The sequence below is a fragment of the Mastigoproctus giganteus genome, chromosome 11 (genome assembly GCF_048544385.1).
Source record: "Mastigoproctus giganteus isolate SK-2022 chromosome 11, ASM4854438v1, whole genome shotgun sequence".
NCBI classification, from domain to species: Eukaryota; Metazoa; Arthropoda; class Arachnida; order Uropygi; family Thelyphonidae; genus Mastigoproctus; species Mastigoproctus giganteus.
The window spans coordinates 10,748,945-10,769,855 of NC_143585.1; the positions used below are offsets into that span (position 1 = coordinate 10,748,945).

A 20,911-nucleotide genomic window follows, 5' to 3' on the forward strand; every position below is an offset into this window, starting at 1 on the left:
CAAGGCATAGATACTCCATATATTATGATTTTGAAGAAAATATATGAGAGTGCTAAATCCTTTATTAGACTAGACAAGAACAGTAGGAAATTTAAAATCGAGAAAGGAGTTCGACGAGGAGACACAATATCTCCGAAGCTGTTTACTGCTGCCCTTGAAGAAGCTTTCAGAAGATTAGACTGGTCGCAGAAAGAGTCAATGCGAATGGAGAGTACCTAAACCATTTACGATTTGCAGATGACATTGTGGTCATAAGCCACGATCCTAAAGAATTAGAGGAAAATCTAAATCAGTTATGCAGAGTTAGTAAGGATTTTGGACTAAAGATGAATATGGCTAAAACAAAAGTAATGATGAACAAGTATGCCACAGAAAGGGAAATAATGATTGAAGGAGCAAAGGTGGAGTCATATACTTATCTGGGACAAGTTATTAGCTGTAATAATGATAAATGGCTGGAAGTCAAGAGAAGAATACATTTTGGATGGATAGCATTCAGGAAATATAGTCACATACTGAAGAGCAATACCCCAGTTTGTCTGAAGCGTAAAATAATGAACCAATGTATACTCCCCACCATGACTTATGGAAGTGAAACTTGGGCACTCACCAAAAGAATGGAAGATAAGCTGAGAACTACACAGCGAAGAATGGAACGAATTATATTGGGAATCAGACTGTTAGATAAGAAGAGAAACACATGGATTAGGCAGAAAACTCAAGTAAAGGATATTCTTATCCAAACTAAACTAAAATGGTCTTGGGCAGGACACATAGCTCGAAGACATGATGACAGATGGAATAAGAAAATAACAGAATCGTACCCAACAGGAGCTAGAAGAAAACCTGGAAGACAACGGCGGAGATGGAAAGATGAAATTCATGAGTTTGTGGGTAGTAAATGGATGGCCAGTGCTCAAAACAGAAGGAACTGGAAAGTTGCTGGAGAGGCCTTCATCCTGCAGTGTATTGAAAATGGCTGATGATGATGAATATGGATTTATTTAACGAAAGTGAGCTTTTAGCTGTCTGCGCCAAGATTAATATTAATAAATCGCCGAGAATAGATTTAGTAGAAAATAATTGTATTTTGAAGTTTGTTGAGATGTTTCCAAAAAGCGTGCTTTGTATGTATAATAAATGTCTGTTGCAAGGAGTATTTCCTGGGTACTAGAAGATGGCATTATTAAAATTATTACATAAACCTGATAAACCATTAACCAATCCTAGAGCATATAGGCCGATTTCACTCTTGGCAAATCTTGGAAAATTGTTTGAGAGACTACTGTTGTGAAGGTCCAATTCTTTATTTAATGAACAGAAAATACTTTTTGAACATCAATATGGTTTTAAGAAAATCTGTCTGCTGAGGATGCAATGCACAATTTGGTTGCTTTTTGTGAATAATCTACTGAGAAGTATGTCTTAGCTCTCTTCATCGATTTTGAAGGAGCTTTCGACACGGTTTGGTACAAGAGTATTCTATGCTCATTAAGTCATTTATTTGCTGTACAAAACGATCAGAAGTTATCTTAATGAAAGGAAAATTATGGTAAAAGCAAATTACTCTGTTTTTAACAGGGGTATTAGCAGGGGTTGCCCACAGGCATCAATTGTGAGCCTGTGTTCTGGAAACTGGTTCTTAATCAGTGGTTGACCACACATACCTCATTGCCGCAAAGGGGCTTATGCTGACGACTTAGTGCTATGCACAGTTGGAATATCGAGGCAGGTTCTAGGAGACAGATTTCAAGTTATAGTGAACAACATTGAAACATGGGCTGCTTTTCATAAGCTCAAAATTTCTGAAAAAGAAACAGTCACGATGATAATGAAGGGGAAGTTCAATTATGACAGACCGCCGTGATTGCTAATTGACAATAAATAGATACTTTTGGTTTCTAGGGTGAAGTATTTAGATGCACTTTTAGATGAAAAATTACAGTTCTTTGCACACTTCGATTAATTGAGTTCCAAGTTAAAAAAAAGTTTACTGTCTCTATAATTCGTATTACTAGGTCGGATTGGAGGCTTGGAAAGCGAGTTATCAGGGAATATCATAAAGCTATCTTTTTAGCTATTGTTACTTATGCTGCATCTATCTGGTATAAACGCATAGAAAATGTTAAGTTTTGTGAAAAAAGTAATTTCCCTTCAAAGAGTTATATTAGTGACAATATTAAGAGTTTGTAAAACGGTATCTACCAATGCTATGCAGGTTATTGCAGGGGCTTTGCCCTTGGATCTCTATGTTGTATTTCGGTGTTTTTGTTATTTTATAAGGAAAGGTAGACAAATATCGTTTATGCGTTTATCTTATGATTGTACTGGAAATATTAAAAAGGAAAAGAATAATATATTTAAGAGATTACTTGACTTATGTGCACGAACGTTGGAATTCAAATACCACAGGTGAAGTAACTAGACTATTTTTACCTAATGTTTTATACAATGTTGATAATAAACTGAACAAGTGGTTTTATTTATCAATGGGAAACCTCCTCTTTATTGACGGGTCATGGATCCCTTAACTTCAAACTGTTTAAATTTGGTCTGGCAGATCAGCCATATTGCAGGTGTACTTTGATTGAGTCTTAGGACCATGTGTTGTATGATTGTTCCTTGCATGAGGAATATAGACAAAACTTGAAGGAGGTAATTCCAAATTTGCAAAGAGGTTGTGAATATATTTGTTTACAATCAGTTGTTAATTTCGTGGCTTTACAGAAGTTTGCCAGATTGGTGTTAATGAAAAGAAGTCGATTGTCTTCATTGACTGTTAACCTTCATTGTCTATTTTTATGACTTATTGCCAATAATTGGCAATAAGTCATGAAAATTGTCAATAAGTCAATTTTATGACTTATTGCCAATACGTTACTCAGTGTATTAATATCCATTGAGTAACGTTTCAGGTATCTTGTCGATACCTATCAGATCTTGCTGCTGGCCGAATCCTCCTGCAGGACATTCAGACCTACAAACATTTTTAGGTCTGGTTGTCCGGCAGGAGGATTCGGCGAACAGCAAAGTTTGATGATGGGTATCAGCAAGATACCTGAAACGTTACTCAATGTATATCAGTTTAGGTAACACCTAAATAAAATATATTAAAAAACTCCACGCGGTATAAGAGTGGTAATTTAGACATATTTAATTTTAAATGGATAGAAACAACGTAGCGTCCTTTCCTGACCATATTAGAGCTCTACTGAGTTTTCTTTTTTTTTTTTTTTTTTGCTGGCATCAGCTAAGTTTGCTGATGCGGAATTACATTCCCCTGTCTGGGTTATTTTATTTATTTATTTATTTTATTTTATTTATTTTTTTTTTTGCTGGCTCCCAGTTCTCGGCTGCCTGGGAGCGGGATTGCTAGCACCCACCAGCCTTGCACTACTGCTGGATTGCACCGACAGATTTATTAGGCCCAGGTCGGGCTTTACGTGCCAGGGATGAGCGCCGGGTTGCATTTACCCACGTGGTGGCTGCCTCGAGGTGGAAAAGTGACCTGACTTCACAATACACTACACATTTACACTGTTTGGGTCAGAATAGTGAGCATCTTTTGCCAACAGAGTACGCAGGTGGAGATATACGTACGTCTGAGAGCCAACTAGCGACATGAATATACAATGCAATACAAATAACTCCCTTAAACAAAAAGAAAATTTTACAGGCATTTTCGCACGTCGGCAGGTTATTATAATTCGATGAATAATCGAAAGGAATTCCCTCTAGCACAGTCCTGATTTTCAACTTGAAAAGGGTAAATACAATTTACAGGTACCGTATATTTTCACACCTTATCGACTGTTAATTCTAAAAATCCGATCTCTCTCTTTCTGTCGTTATTTAACCGAAGCGATGGGTTTTACATAAAAATTCCAGATAGCCATCACCATTCGACTTTCGACATGAGAATAGCTTTGGAATGAAAAGATATAAATAAAAAAAAATAGAATTAGTAATATTGCAATCGTTTGATGCAAGAAAGCAAACTTATAAAGCATCAGCTAAAAAAAAACAACAAAACTTCCCATTTCACCCACCCATTCACCTCACAATTTGTCAAGTTCTTCCTTAAATTTATTTAGGCTACTAGCTTCCACAATAACACATGGAAGTTTGTTCCACCAATCAACTGCCCGCTGCCTAAGGCAAATTTCCGCACATCTGTTTGAGCAGGATAAATGCAGAAGGGGTTCTTCCTCTTGCTCAGATTTGAAATCCGAGCAAGAGAAAGTATCCCTTCTGCATTTATCCTGCTCAAACAATTGCCTTATATACCTCAATCAGATCACCTTGCAGGTGACTAGTTTCAAGAGGCTGCAATTTTCAGAACTTAAGCCTTTCTTGGTAACAGGACACCTTCGTTCTCCTCACCAATCTTGTTGCCCTTTCTCTGTACTCGTTCTGGCAACTCTACATCCTTCCTAAAATGAGGCCTCCAGACCTGTATACAGTATTCAAAGTGTGGCCAGACCATTGCTTTATACAAGGGAATAAACATCTCCTTATCCGTGCTTGCAAAATTCCTGTATATCATTGACAAGACCCCGTGACCTGCCGTGGCAGCCTGTCTGCACTGTAGAAAACTTCATATCTGTCGGCACAGTTACGCCCAGGTCTTTTTCACTCTCTATCACCCTGAGTTTAGTGCCAAACAGTTGGAAAGGATCTCTGGAGTTACTGCTACCGACATGCAGTACTTCGCATTTCTCCATGTTAAAATTCAGTTGCCACTCCTCAACCCATCTGCTCAACTTTTCTAGATCCCATTGCAGTAGCATACATTAACAATAAAAAAATAAAATAAATTTTCTATTTATACTTCGGGACGACCAAACGGTCAGAGGAGTTCACAAGATAGATAGAATACAAGAAACAGTACTGTATTCAGTAGTCACGGGCTTGAATCCCGATCACTCAAGGCACGTTTACTTATGCACCCGCGCGCCGGACCACTAGGCTACAGCGGCCTAGCAATGCTGCCAACCTTTGTATCATCTGCAAACTAGGACATTAAGCCTGTTATACCTTCATCAATATCATTAATAAATATACAAAACAACAATGGGGCAACACAGAAGATTGTGGAATTCTACTGATAACATTAGCTCACGAAGAGCAGTGTTCATTGATTGCCACTCTCTGTCTTCCCCCACTCACGCATCCTTTTATCCATTATAGCAACTTGCCTTTTATACCATACTGCTCTGCATGGAACACTAGTGTACAAATTAGTACACTAGTGTTCCATGCGCAACAGTATTAAAAGCTTTCCTGAAATCCAAGAATATGATATCAAATTATTTTTTGCATCCAGTTCCTTTGTCTTACACTGGTGTGCAAAACTTAAGGACCAAAACTATTTCTCAAAGTTACAACCACAAAATCTTTACTTAAGTTACTCTTTATTGATGAGAGTAGATTCAGTCTCAGCAGGGATTCTGGACGTCAGCTAATCTGGCAAGAGGTTGGCACACGGTATCACCCCCAAACATAACTGAAAGGGATCGATATGGCGGTCGAGGTGTTCTCATTTGGAGAGGCGTTATCTTGGATGGACGTAAACAACTCAAAATACTGGAAGGCGGTATGTAACCGGTGCACGCTACTGTACTGAGGTAATCCTTCCCCATGTGCGTCTGTTCCGAAGTGCCAAATGGGCCCTGAGTTCGTTTTTATGGATGATAACGCCACACTTCATCGCACTGTAGAAGTGATATGCTTTTGGAAAGTGAAGACATTGTTCGTATGGATTTAGATCGTTTCATTCATCTAAATCCCATCGAACACATATGGGACGCTCTGAAGAGAAGCTTAGCGGCACGTCCACACCTGCCAGAAAGTGTTCAGCAGCCGAAGTTGGCGCTGACAGAGGAATGGACGATGTTACCGCAAGAACATATCAACAACATTGTTCTAAGTATGGACAGCCTGTGCAAAGCCTGCATCGACATTAGAGGTGGCCATATCTCCTATTGCGGACCGCCTCTTCCCTTTGTTCCATCTTTGGCAGTGATGCATCTGTATCATGGCAGCCAGTGCTATGTTACGATCTTTGAATAAATTCCCTCTGTACTGTTTAGTTTCCGCTGTTGTGTCGGCGTTGTTTCCTTCATCATTTCTGTACCTCACGGGGTTCCTTTGGTATGCTTTTCCCATATCCTGGCCACTCCTATGAGAAGCTCCAGGTGAAAACCTGAGTGGTCCTTAAATTTTGAACACCAGCGTAGTATCCAATCAAATTGTTCAGATAAGACTTCCCCCTAACAAACCCATGCTGTGTCTGAATTCCTACTACTGGCTTGTCTAGATGATCGTACAATGCGTCTTCAGCCACTGAGTGAAGAAAATAAATGCTATAAATGTTCTTCGGGCCATTCGAAATTCGAACTCTGCCCTTTTTCACCTGGTATGGAGGGTATGTTGATTATAACCACTGTGTTAGCTTTCAAGTCCTGTTGAATATAAAGTATAAATAAATGATAAAATGGAGTATTATTAGTTGTGATAAAATGATGCAAGGAAGTTAGCTTATACCACCTCAGCCATAAAATAATAAAAATATAAACATCGCTACCACTTCATTTGTTCAACCCTTCTAATAATTTTTTTTCTGAATGCGTTGTTGAACAATGCGATTTTTTTTCGTGATTCAAGACCCTTTTCTAAACCAGTTTCTCGCTGTGATTTCAAATATGTTCTCGGTTTTCTCTGACATTTGAAGTTTTGGTATGACAGCTGCTGATGATATCAGTATAAGTTACTTAAGATGAGGTCATTGTACCACTGGTTACAATTACCTTTTTATCACTTTTGCGGTTTAAATCCAATGAAAAAGTATAATTTTAAAATGCTGTACGTATGGTTTTCCAAAATACATTTGTTTCAGAAACATTGTAGCGATTTTCCATTGACTTGATGTCCTTATGAAATCGCTCCACTTGCTCGCCACTCAATGTTTCCATGGTTTCAGCGACACGCAACGTCACATTCCTTTATATGCAACGAAAGTTTTTGAATTCCATCTTTGTATGCGAGGGGGATCTGTAGTTACACAGAAAGTATTGCAAAGGTTTACACAAAATATCATTTGAAAGTCTGGAATACTTTTACTTCAAATACATGGCAGCATTTCTCAAAGTTTCCAACCCATCTAAATTGTGTCTTATTTGAAGCTCTACAAATATTCCTCTTTCGCGACACTGATCTTTGGAAATTTGTCCTTTAAGTAATGAAATCCTCTCGAATTCATCTTATCCATCCCTTATATAAATCCCTTCATTAAGCCAATTTGATGTGGAGGGGTGGAAGAAAAATCTTCATTGTGTCCACTGCACAACACCACCGTTTCTAGCTTATATATGATTTTTGGAGGACTGTCATGTCTGATGTAATAGTTTGTGGTAGAAGGGCTGTCCCATAAGCAGAGGATACAATAGTACTGTATTTTGTGAATCCTGTTTGCTGTCCATTAAAAAAACAATCGCTTTCTTTGCCCAAGACTTCTCATGATCTGTAATGCTAACTTGATTGCAGACCAGTTTACAATGTAGAATTTTTTCTCACTTGGTAATTTAGAATCAAATTACGCTAAATAAATCCTAATTACGTGTTTTGAAGGGACATGTTTGGACATCTGTCGTAACGTGAACGGAACAATCATAAAAATACTTTCATCCAGTAAACTGATAGAAGAATATACGCAGTACCAGGCGCAATATACTTATGCCGCAAAGTCTAGGTTGCTTTTGCGCTTCAGACACGCATACACACATAGACATACACAGACCAGTATATAGAACGCAGAAAACGAAGCAATACTTACCACGTCGTAAAATGCCTAAACTCTCTCCTTCTGGTCCTCTTAATGGCAGGGATATCAAGCACTCACTCCACAGTATTGAAGGAATTTCTGCAATATCGGAGGGATTGCAGTATTTGCTATAAGTGGCACGATATTTGTAGTAGTTTTTAATCATGACACATGCACGAGACACACTGAACTTCTTCCCTCGAAGGAATCTTAGTAGGAATTTTGGATCTGTGTTTGGTACAAGGTCTTTCTCCTCTGTAAAGTAAACATCAAGCGTTACGCATATTGAAATTAAAGAGCCATGCAAGACAGTAAAGTAAACGGATTCGCAATACCAGAGGTAACAATTCCAAAGAATGCAAATTCTTTACTATATTTTTCCTCCAAGAAAATGAATTTTCCGTTAATAGATATCGAAATTATGTCGTTTAATTCAATAATAATACAATGCAGTACATTGAAAATTTTGGAAGATAAAAGTTCACAACTGAAAATAAACTGAATTCACACGAATGCCGAAATGTATATTATAAATAGAAATAAATTTGGACTGTTGTTAAAAATATGCAGCAAATTTAGTACTGCATGACGTCATAACGTACTTATACCGGACCATTACGTGGTTACATAGGTTCATACTTATTAAATCTCAAAAACGTACATAGCAAAATACAATTACAACAAATTAATTTTATTACCCATCAGCATTTGCTTAAGTTCTTCAATACAGGAGTCTCTTGTTTCTGGGTTTTCGTTCAGGTCTCTGGCAGCCTTCTCTATATCTTCTTGGTTAAGTTTATCATCGAAACTCCTGTAGGATACTTCCGTTAGGGTTGAGATGCTTGAATTCATCATGACGAATTCAAGTGACAGAACTGAAATGACGAATGAAACACCTGATGTCAGCAAAAATAAATAAGCGAGACGATATTTTCATATTATAGCAGCAAATTTATACTATATTTTAATAATCATTTTATGATTCATTTTTCAAAAATATTATACCTACATTTAAAAAAAAATGACAACGTATTCTATAACATTTGCAATCAAAACGTACGTCACCAGAAATTAAAATTTTAAACTGTTTTTAAGGCCGTTTACGATAATCAGTAGAGGAAGAATATAGTTGTCAAATTTACTTTTCATTTAATTAATCCGAATATTATAATATCTTAAATTTCAATTATTTATAAAAAATAAATCTTTATAACAGTAAGAATATTTTGCGATCTACTATTTCCAGTGTTTTATTGCCCGTTTATTATAGGTTTTAAGTACATCAGCGTGAAGTTTGTTGGATGAAAAACCCATGTTTGCGGGATCAGAAAGCATGCTCCCTTCGCTTGAGACTGCGTGGGGCGAGAACGTCGATTCCACTTACTGTGCCAATCATGAGGGTCTCTATTATAACCTATCAATTTATATCTGTATTTATTTTATGAATGTGAATACTAAAATTATTTTCATTTAAACGATAATTTAGAGTAGTTATTATTTATATCAGAATTAAATAAATCACAATTTTATATTTAAAATAAGACAGAAAATGAAGATTTGATATAAACAGTTATTAAACTACGCGAGTTAAAATTTATTGTTCAATTTTGTTAAATGGCTATTACATAATACATAATTAGATCGTCCGTTTCAATTTTTCTTTTCCAAGGAGCAAAATTTCTTCTACGAAACGAGGAAAATTCTTGTAATAAAAAGCAAACACTCCTTACCAGATGACCACTGAATTTTTGGATTTTATGTAGTCCAACCTTGGCGCTGGTTCAATTAAGGAAAAACTTTCTCCTAGCAATGTGTTGAATAAGAACAAAGAGGAAGAGGCCAAATGTTATTAACTTAATTAAAGACTCGGAGAAGGAAGTTAGACAAAAGCGCAAAACATTACACCTCACTTGTGATAAAATGTTTAAAAACAGTACGTGTATCTGCTGAGCCTACTGAGTTCACATTCAGGACTGTAACCACCCAATGTTGTGTGCGAAATTATGTTCTAAAGAGGTGAGTTTCTTACTCTCCGAAGGTCAACACAGTTATAACCAGATGTCTGCATCAGTTGATAATCAACAGTTGCTTTTACGTGAGGAGTTTAGAAAACATCAGAAAACCGGTACTTTCAATGCTTTTTACTCGATTAGGCAAACTTTCTCGAGGTTATATGCAAGAGTCCTGGTAAAAATACTCCAGGCAATGCACGTTGTGCGTTACATTTAAGCTGCGTTCGATTCTTAAATTCGTTGATATTTCTTTTTCGGTTAGCAGAGTGAAAATTAAAAAAAAAAACTAATCATCTTGTTACCAATCAATTAATTACCAATCCATTAGTTAATAAAATATAAAAGTAATTGTTTTCACTTCACCACACTAACCTCATAACCTTATATTCGACTAATAACTCAGGGGTTTGTAATACTTTGCAATCAAAATGAGTAAAATTAAACGCGTATTTTAAGCTACGCGATGTTCTTAATCGAATAAATAGCGATTGTACCGCAGCCGTATAAAGTTTCCCAGACTACGATATCGTAATGCGCTTTATTTCTTTCTAGATTTTAATAACAATTGAAAAATAACATGTATTTCATTTCTGCTGTGATTACCATAATAGCGTAATAGGAATAGATCTTATGTGATTGTTCCGGGGTATACTGTCTTCCTTCCTGCGAAGGAAAAACAATACATTAAAACAACAAGTTTTTCTTCTTTTGGCGTTATAATCCAGGGTGGGTCTTAGCCTTCTCAACGATGCCAAACTTTCTCCTAGCAATGTGTTCCACCAGTAAGCCCTCCCAGAAGTCAAACTACCCCAACTTCTTATTCTCATGATCTTTAAGTCCTCCTCTACATCATCCATCTATTTTTTCATCGGTCTTCCTCTTGCCCTCCTACCAGTAGGTTTCCATTTCATTATCCTCTTAGTTGTTCTGCTGACATCCATTCTCATGGCAAGTCCCAACCAGGCAAGTCTCTGGCTCTTTACAAATCTGAAGATGTCCGCATCCTGAATAAGATTGTCAAGTTCATGGTTCTTTCTGATCCTCTAGGATCTATCAACGTCTTGAACTGGCCCAAAGACTTTTTTTCAAAATTCTACGATCGAACACTCTCAACAACTGCTTATCTTTACTCGTTAATGTCCAAGCTTCACAACCGTATGTTACAACTGGTCTAATGTGACTTCTGTACATTCTTAATTTTAAATGTCTGTTCAATACTCTGGACTTCGTTAGTTCTTCATGTGCATAGAAGCGTCTGTTTTCACTCAGGATACGGGACTTAATTTCAATAGTAATAGAGTTGGACTGGTTTATCTGCGAACCTAGATAGGCGAAATTTAGAACATGCTCAAATGAGAAGCTTCTGATTCTTAAATTTTCCGTATTATCTGCCGTTCTACGGACTTCCATATATTTTATCTTCGCTTCATTTATCCTAAGTCCTCTTCTTTGTTCTTCACTATCCAGTCTGGCTACTATTTCCTCCAGTGCTCCTTTAGACCTACTGACAATATCGACATCGTCAGCATATGCACAGACCTGCGCTGTCTTTGTGCCTATGTGTCCAGTCACTTCTAATTTTCTGAGAGCAGCCTCTAAAACCAAGTTCAAAAACACAGTAGAGAGCGAGCGCATCGCCCTGTCCAACACCAGCGTTATGTCAAAGGGAGTCGTCAACTCATTGTCAATTCTCACCACTGTTTAGAGCCAGCCAGGGTTGCTTTTATGAGCCTAACAACCTTTGCGGGTATATCCAGGAGAAGGAAATCGTTTACCATTTACTCTTTGTTGAGTGAATCGAAAGCTTGCTTGAAATCAATATATAGGTTAAATAAGTGTATATTATATTCAAATGCTCTTTCCTGTATCTGCCTCAAGATGAAAATCTGGGCAGTTGTTGAGCGATTGGGTCTGAAACCACACTGATATTCTCCAATAATTTTCTCTGAATATGCTGCTAGTCTGTTATAAATACCCCCGGACAAAACCTTGTAAGTAATGCTCATCAACGTAATGCGTCTGTAGTTAGAGCAAAACAGTTTATCAGCCTTCTTGTGAATCGGCTGTATGATTCCAAGTGTCCATTCATCCGGGATTTTTTTCTCAGACCAAATTTTGAAAAAAAAAAAAAAAAATGTTTATACTCTGGCAGGACAATCAAGTCAGTAGAGTTTACAATAAATCGCCAATACAAATATTTATCGTATTTAATAGTCACGCGTTTGAACCCCGGTCCACTCAAGGAACGCGTGCTATTCACTCTCACTCCTGACCACTGGGCTACGTCAAGCCTATTAATAGTATCACATTACGTATTCTTCTCCCGCGTGTCACTCCACCGTTCTTGAACAACTCTGCAGTTATTCTATCAGCTCCTGGTCTTCAATGTATGGTTCTACTACATAGTAGAAGAGCTGTTTTGTTTCAGTCTTACCTCCTGTCAAAATGCTCTCAAAATGCTCTTTCCATCGTTTCAGAACCTCCTTTCTCGCATTTAGCAAGTTTCCTTCACTATCCCTACTTGCAGTAACTTTTGATCGGAATTCTCGCGTACTTTCTTTAATCTTCTTATGAAACTTTCTACTTTCCTTCTTGTTGTAATGAATAATTGCAAGACTCACGCACTACACTACGGAAAATTAGACAACCGAAACTACCAGCTGCAGACTGGTAAAGAGATCGAAGCCATGGCAGAGGGAGAGGCCTACAAATACTTAGCAATGATGCACGCTCAGCAGTTACAGCACAAGGAAATTAAGGCCTGCCTGACCGAAAAATACGACCAGAGACTCAGAAGCCTGCTGAAAGCAAATCTGAACGGAGGGAACACAGTTAAAACCATAAAGACCTATGCAGTCCCAGTGCTAACATACTCCTTTGGGGCCATAGATTGGACTAACACCGAGCTGGAGCAATCATGAGAAACACAAGGACAATGATGACCAAGAGCCACCAACACTACCCGAAGTCGGCCGTGTAGACACTGACAATTGCCCAGGAAGGAGGAATGGGCCTGACAGACCTCATTGAGCAACAGAAGACAGCGATAGTTAACCTGAAGGATTACTTCCAGAAACATACAGCAGCACTCCAACAGGCCATAAGGAAGAACGACACGCGGTATACCGCACTGAACCTAAGCGAGGCCTGCCTGATCGACTTCGTTTGTGCCTCCTGGTTGGTAGGGGACCAACCAGGAGGCATAAACGAATCTAGAAAGATGGACAGAGCAGACACTCCATGGCAGACCTACAACGAACTCCATCAAGATCACATAGATACGATTGCTTCCAATGCATGCCTCACCAGCGGGACGCTCTTCCTCGAAACCGAAGGATTCATGCTCTCCATCGAAGACCAGGTAATAAACACCAGAAACTATAGAAAGTACATCGCCAAGGAGACAGGAATGTCTGAGACACATGTCGACGATGCCATCTGGCCTCAGAGACGATCCAACACATCACTTGGGGATGCAATAATGTTTTGACCAGATGAGTTGTCTCCCAGCGAACACCTACACGGAACTCCAGAAAGTCGCAATCCTGAACACCCGTAGGGTAGTCAGAGTGTCTGCACGGGCAGCACAGTAGTATGGTCACCGTCCTCCCCACACTGGGTGGAAAAGGCCAGGGTCCGAATCCCGTCGATGAAGCGAAGAACTTTAATGGGCTTTTTTCACTACGTGGCTGAGTTAGTCGGTCTCGGGCGTAGATAACAAGGTACGTTTGCTCCCAGAAACTGGCGTTTTATTGTCCAGCAAATCAAGCAAATCGACCAGAGAACTCAGGCAAAATACAGACGCTTACACAAACGGGTAATCATTTACCGGCGACCCTAATATAATAATTTGATTTTTGTAGGACAGGGAAAGAGTACTCGACCAACAGTAACATATAACAACACCCATCCTGTGTACTTCGTAGCAATACCCGTCAGCTGCTATATGTGATGACACGGGGTACACTCATAGACGCTGCCAGATAGCCAGGATAATACATCAGAAGCTAGCGAGGAAATACCAGTTGACCAAAGAAAGTGTACCATACTACAAGTACGAACCCCAGGAAGTACTAGAGACACCAACCCTCAAGCTGTACTGGGACTGCGCCATATTAACGGATAAGACTGTCCCGCACAACAGACCGGACATAACCCTTGTGAACAAGAAGGGAAAGGCTACCTATCTGATTAACATAGCGGTATCCCACACTGGCAACCTCCAGAAAACCCATGGGGAAAAAATCAGGACGTACACGAGTACATATCCTTGACCTCATGTCTCAGGAAGTACCTGAGACATGAGGTCAAGGATATGTGGCATACGGAACAAGTAACGACCATCCCGATCATCGTGTGAACCACATGTATGGTGCCAAAGACCCTACATTATAGCCTAGCAGCAATAAGTCTCCCAGCACACACCTACAAGGAACCCCAGAAAGTGGCAATCCTGAACACCTGTAGAATAGTCAGAGAGTTCCTCGACCAACACCAGACGTAACATCAACCATCCCTGTACTGGGCTACAATATCCGTCACGAGGTGGAACCCCCAATCAGGGAGAAATAATAATAATAATAATAATAATAATAATAATACAATACAATACAATACAATACAATACAATACAAATTTATATAATAATAATAATAATAATAATAATAATAATAATTTAATTCAAAGTAATACAATACAATACAATTTATTCACCGAAAGATTTGTTTACAATACATAAAATGCCAGTGTCCAGTACCAGTAGTACTACTGGTACTGGACACTGGAATAACAGCCTGATATACCTGGGCTCGAGTTCCGCTTTTATGGAAAGAACGGGTCTCCATCCGATGGAAGACCGGTGCATAATAATAATAATAATAATAATAATAATAATAATAATAATAATAAAACATCCTGAAAGTCGCTTCAGCGGACTTACCTTAACCGAGGTCGAAGTAACGGCTGGAACAGATAGTGGGGCAATCTGGTGTCATTCCTAAGAACTAACACTACCACTGGAGGTAAGTTGAACCTGAATACGTCCACTGTCCATAGATGAATGATGCCGAAGAATAATAATAATTATACTCCATTGAACGCAGTACGATCAAATTACTTAGGTTCAGGTCTTAAGAAGCGGAGTCGGATCGAAAAGTCAGAGAGAAGAATCAGGGATTTGTTCCCTGTTTGCCGAGGAAAACAGGGAACAAATGGCGCTGTCTCCCATATGACTACCAGAGGGGAAGGGTAAGACCATCCAGCCCAAGCAATTGGAAGTGATTCCTGTGCAACTGCGCTAGTGACCACCCAGGAAGGAATAAACGCCAAAGCACGAAGTAGAGCAACGAAATAAATACATTCATCATGCAAGCATACTAGGAAATACCCAAGCTAGAGACAGAGATCACAATGTACAGGTCATGACTACATACCAAGTGGTTGGAACGATTCCCGGATATTCAGGTTAGTGAACAGCGAACTGCGCACCAGAGAAGGACGATCATCACGAAGAACCTGACAGCACCAGTAACCGTGGAAAATATTAGGCAGGACGTGAGTGATCAACTACGAAGAAGAAAGAATATGGCCAACACGGAACCAGAGGAGGAAAAGCAAGAAGAAATACAACCAAAAACAGCTGTTTCGGAAAGAGACGAGGTAATGATATCCAGAACAGAAGAGGTGTCGAAGAATAGAATTCGAAGGAACGGACCCCGCAAAGACCCAGTAATACATTGAAGCAGAGACCCAGCAGAATACTGTGGAGAGTCACAGACCACCTCAATCAGCAAATAATACCTCGGCAACAATGGTGCAACACTGGAGGCCATCCACACAACCGAATACTGTGCTACCTTAGCAGCCATTAGGTTTAATGAAGACAACCGAGAGACCAGCAGCAGAAGAATCGAAAGAAGAGAGAACTGCCTGCTTGGGAAAGAAGACCTCAGCGGGAGATAGAAGACTTAAGAGTCATGATAGGTCAATTGATCCAGTACCAACGTGGTAATCGGAGTAAGAAATTGATTGGAAAATTGAAGAGCATACTCAGCAAACACGAGCCAAAAAGTCAGAGAATAGGATAGCACTTGGAAACACTGAAGCATAACCCCTCGCACTCAGCAGGAGACTTCGCCGATACAAAGGGAGCTCCCAGAGGAAAATAAAAAACCGAATCTCCGAGGACCAAAGAGGCTTCTACTGGAATCTCGGAGAAGACGGGAAAGACCAAAACGGATCACCCGAGCAGAAGACGATTGAGGAGTTATGGGACAACCTATGGAGAAGTGAAGTAAGATATAACAGCCGAACCCCGTGGTTAGAACTAGAACGTAAGAAAACCAAGGAAGTACAAGAGAATGGAGGCGCGTCAGTAGCCAGGTGGGAAGGAGCAATAGTGCGTAGCACACGCTTCTTGATTAGACCGGGGTTCGAGCCCGTCACCACCAAATACGGAGGATGCGGAAAGGTTAGGGAATGACCACCGCATATTCCGGAGCAATATGGCCTTAGTTGCTAATGCTCCTAAAAACCAAATAACAAACAACAAACAAGAGAATGGAAAGTGGGATATTTGGAAGGAAGAAGTAAATCAGTCGACCAGGAAATTCCACAACTGGCGAACCCCAGGAATAGATAACGTCCACAACTACTGGTACAAGAAGCTCACTTGCACACACAAGCACCTAGCAGAGCAGTTCAACTGAATCTTAAGGTTTTCTCACTCAGGTTTTCATATATCTGCTCTGTTAGGATTCACGTATTGTCGAATGGCGAGAGTGCAATTACTGTACGCCTCCACGATAGAGTGTCCCATGCGTAGGGAACCCACTATCATCCCTATTTCAACGTCGGAGAGCTCACGACGTTTATCCATACTGACATCTAATTACCGTCTACGTTAATGCAGTGTACCTATATAACTGCCAAGCGGTGGGTTCTTCCAGTAGAGAGCGTCGCGTTTCCCAGGAACCAGGTATTCCATGAATTCTGTCCTTTCAGTGTACATAACTTAACATACCGACTTAAATTCGCTGGTACTTTACTGGTACTTTAGTTGCAGCAACTGTCCTTATCGTGTAGCAATTTGATAATAAATTTTGTATTCACCATTAATTTACTCGGACATAGCGTCACTTCTTGAACAGTAATTCCTTTTGCGTCATACATGCGTTTACATAAAATTCAACTGCGCAGCTGCAGTTGCCACCAATTACTTGAAATGGAACCTCTCGGCCTTGGGAAGTTATTCTACAAATTACAACGCATAATTATCTACAAACAGCGGAAGGTTTCATGAGTAAGTGTGGGATCTAATAGCTCAGATAATTCGAGCACTGCAATTTAGTTTAACAAATTAAGCCACTAGAGGGCATTTAAATCACTTCGAGTTCTGAAGTTTGGGGTTGCGAGAGCGTTCTCCAGAAGGAACCTAATTGCACAAGGTATAGCATATTTTATTTTTTTTTCCCTACAGCAATAATCACTTGACTGAGCATAAACGTGTGAAATTCTTGTTGTTATCTTTAAGTATTTCCTTATCATTTTTATGGTAACGAAAAATGTCTTTCTGCTTTTCAATAGTTAATATTGGTACTCTAGTTATAACTAGTAAAGGTATTGTGAACAGTTCGAGGGTATAGTGGCATAGTGTTTTGTGGAAGGCGCCATCGGTGGTTTCCCACATTTGCACCATGGTACTTTGTGAAGAATTACAGAATCTCTGTAAAAGCCAGAAAAAGTGTGGTGTCTGGTTTGTGACAGAATAGTGCTATGTTCTGTTGTTCTGTCTCTGGCTGCTTAGCCGCAGTGCCCCTAAGGGAACCCCACGTTGCCCGCCACCACCACTGGGAGGTGAGCCAGGCTGCCCATTATACTCTGGCTGGCCTCCGCCAGGGTTGCCTGAGCTTCCTGACGGAGACCAAATAAAAAAATATATATTTTTTTTTAATATATAAAAAATAAAAAATAAAAAATAATAAAAAAAATAATAAAAAAATAAAACATAATAAAAAAAAATAATAAAAAAATAAAACATAATAATAAAAAAATAAAAATAAATAAATAAAATAAGTAACGTAACAGATTAAAAAAAAAAAGGAGAGAGAGAAGGTCATAAAAGAAGAGAGGATTTGAGGGGGAATGAATTTGGGTGGGTTGACAGGGGAGAATAAATCCACCCTATTTTAGGTGAAGTATAGGAAAGGGTGTGGATTTAAAAGTCACAGGGGACAGGCGCCCCTGTGTAATTGTCAATGGCATAGTGCCTGTAGATCCCGCACTGAGGTCAGTGCCAGCAATCCCGCACCTAGATCGGTGCTACCAGTATATCCTACCCGTTTCGGGTTTGCGATGACTTTTAAATCCCGCACCTTGGATGGTGCCTGCAATGGATCCTACCCTATTAGGGTTAGCATGATCATGTCTGTGTTGGTCTGGTGGGATGGAGAGTTATCCCACGCCGGTCCGATTTAGTTCTTGGGCTCTGAGTTCTGCAATCTTAGCTCATCTAAGTGCAACTGTTTCCTGCGCGTAGATGGTTAATGGCTTATAAGTACCTTCCTCGAGTAGCAGAGTGAATTCTTGATTGCGAGGGTTTCTATGTATTGTGGTGAGGAATTTAAGTCTAGCGTTGTCGTAGCTGGGGCACTCTACATGAGGTGCCCCCAGGACTCCCCTTCACAGCAGTGGCAACGTGGATCATTCTCGATTCCCATGGCGGTCAGTTTTTTCTTAAAAGGATCCATGGCCTGGTGATGATAAAGGTCACATGGAGGCCAGGAGAAAACCAGGGTGGAGGTTCTGGGTGAGTTGAACTTGTAGATGGAAGGAATCGTTTTGTTATGGCCCCTGTCATGTTGCCATATCTCTTGTAGACGTTGTGTTATCCATTGTCTTTCCTGCCTGGTGCCGTTTGTGGTGTCAAGTTGAAAATTAAGCAGTTGGGTTGAAACTCACTTCCTTAAGTGATAAAAAAGCCCTCTTTTAACCACTTCTAAATATAGCGGCTGACATCCAGTTAATACCTGCAGAGCAGGGGGTGCTGACAGTGCGGCACTCCCTGAAAATTGAAAGGAGCATGAACCTCTGGATTGAATCCAGCTTATGTTTATTTCTTGCTAGGATGGCTTTTCGGTACCAGATGGAGGCACCATAACACACAATTGGCACGTATACCGCTTGGTATATGAGAGTAAGAGCTTTGTGCTTCAGCCCCCAGTCTGCCCTGCCGACCTGCCTTATCATAGCACTGTACCTTTGAATTTTGTTGGCTAGATACTTTAGGTGATGGTGGAAGGTAAGCCTCGAGTCTAAGAAGATACCTAGGAGCTTTGACTTCAGTGTGCAGCCGTATGGGTGTAAAGTTTAATTTTATTGTAGGTGGTCTTGTGACTTGTAGCCTGCCTTTAAGGAGTATGGATTTTGTTTTCTCTCCTGAAATGGCAAAGTTGTGCAGGGATGTCCAGTTATGAAGTTTTACCAGTGCTCCATTTGCCATTTTCTCCAGGGTCGTCCTGGTGTTAGCACATACCAAAAGGACAAGATCATCCGCGAAGGCCAAGGACTCAACACCTCCCAGGTCCATGCCCAGGAACTCATCCAGGACAATAGACCAGAGGAAAGGGCCAAACACTGAGCCCTGCGGACATCCTCGATCGATGTACCTAGTCACTGTCTGGAATCTGTTGGTAACTTCGACTTTTCTACCAGTTAAATATGACCTTAAACTGTTGTATAGGTTGTTGGAAACATTTGATTGCCAAAGCCTCCGAAGAACACTGGGCCACCCTAGTCGATCAAAGGCCCTAGCAAAGTCAACCATGATTGCAAGGGAGTACTTAAAGGCTGTGTGAGTTCCTTGAGTGATTAATCTGTTAATGGCATCTTCTGTGCTGCTGCCTGCTTTGAATCCAAATTGCTTGTCACTTGGAAGTTTTGGTTCTTCATATCTGGCAGTTAAGCGAAATAGGAGCAGGCGTTCTTGTAACTTGGCAGTTACAGAAAGCAAGGCAATCGGGCGGTAGGAGGTTGGAATTTGTGATGGCTTGTCGGGATTTTTCAATATAAATTTCAGGGTTGCCGTTTTCCAGGATGTTGGAAAGGTGGCTTCTGTCAGGAACCAATTTAGAAGACTTAGTAGAGTAACAGAATAGTATTTTGCAAATTTTTTAACCACATCCACTTTTTTAACCAGGTGTTTTTCCTACTTTCATTTTGTTTATTGCCAAGTCCATCTCAATGTTAGTGAAGGGGGATTCCACAGAGGCATTATGATAGTTGCGATTTTCGTCTACTATTTCTTGTTGTTGTTCAGTCATGGCTGCAGCTTCAATGGGATAAATGGTGTCTAGAATATTGTTAATGCTATCCTTCCAGGTGTAAGTAGAGGAGCCATCCATCTTTAGTGTCGTATCGAGTACCTCTCCTCGCGGCAGCTTGTTTGTTACGATCTTGAAAACGATGCCCCAGGGTTCCTTATTCCCAGAAGTGGATACCAGGGTTTGCCACGTTTGCTTTTTAATTTTACGTGTTAGCTTTGTGTATTCATTTCTGACAATGCGGTAAGACTCCCTGGCGGCATCTACCTCATGGGGAGGTAGCCTTGATCGAGCCTGCTGGAACATTTTTCTTGCCTCGTGGACTCTTCTTCTGAGATACTGTAGTTGGGGATTCCACCAGGGAACTGCATACCGGCAGGGCCTTCTGCGAGGGATGGAGAGATCACATGCAGATCTTATGGCAGTGGTAACAATCCGTACCCAATCATCTGAAGGGAATGAGTGCTTCAGGGAGTGGAGTGTCTTCAGGGAATCTTCTTGTTAGCTCAGTCCGAAAGCGTTGCCATTCTGCCTTTTTTTAATTGTACAGTATCACATCTCGTGGTATCGGAGGAGTCCGTTCCACAGAGCGAACCAGAGAAAATGATATCGCTCCGGGTCCGACGTGGTCCAGGCTTCTTGTAGAGTCCATTTGGCTAGTTTGTTGGCATAGCTGCTGTAACATCTATGGTGCTCTCCCAAAGGGGACTGCTGTAAGTTGGAAGTTGATCTGGGCGGTTTATTACTTGGAGGCCTGT

At 40.2% G+C, this 20,911-nt stretch overlaps 1 protein-coding gene across 3 annotated transcripts in view; it reads right to left on the reverse strand.

Moving 5' to 3' along the window:
* LOC150077698 (alpha-tocopherol transfer protein-like) overlaps positions 1–20,911 on the reverse strand; it is a 115,762-nt gene that overhangs the window by 78,570 nt on the left and 16,281 nt on the right. For 2 of the 3 annotated variants that reach the window (XM_090385036.1, XM_090385034.1), the window contains exons 2-3: positions 8,521–8,697; positions 7,835–8,077 (exon numbers count right to left, since the gene is read on the reverse strand). In XM_090385036.1, the coding sequence (XP_090241162.1) occupies positions 7,835–8,077; positions 8,521–8,677 (400 nt within the window). In that variant the 5' untranslated portion in view covers positions 8,678–8,697. Of the gene's footprint in view, positions 1–7,834; positions 8,078–8,520; positions 8,698–9,552; positions 9,834–20,911 lie in introns of those variants that run through there. The other variant, XM_090385035.1, reaches the window with a different exon arrangement.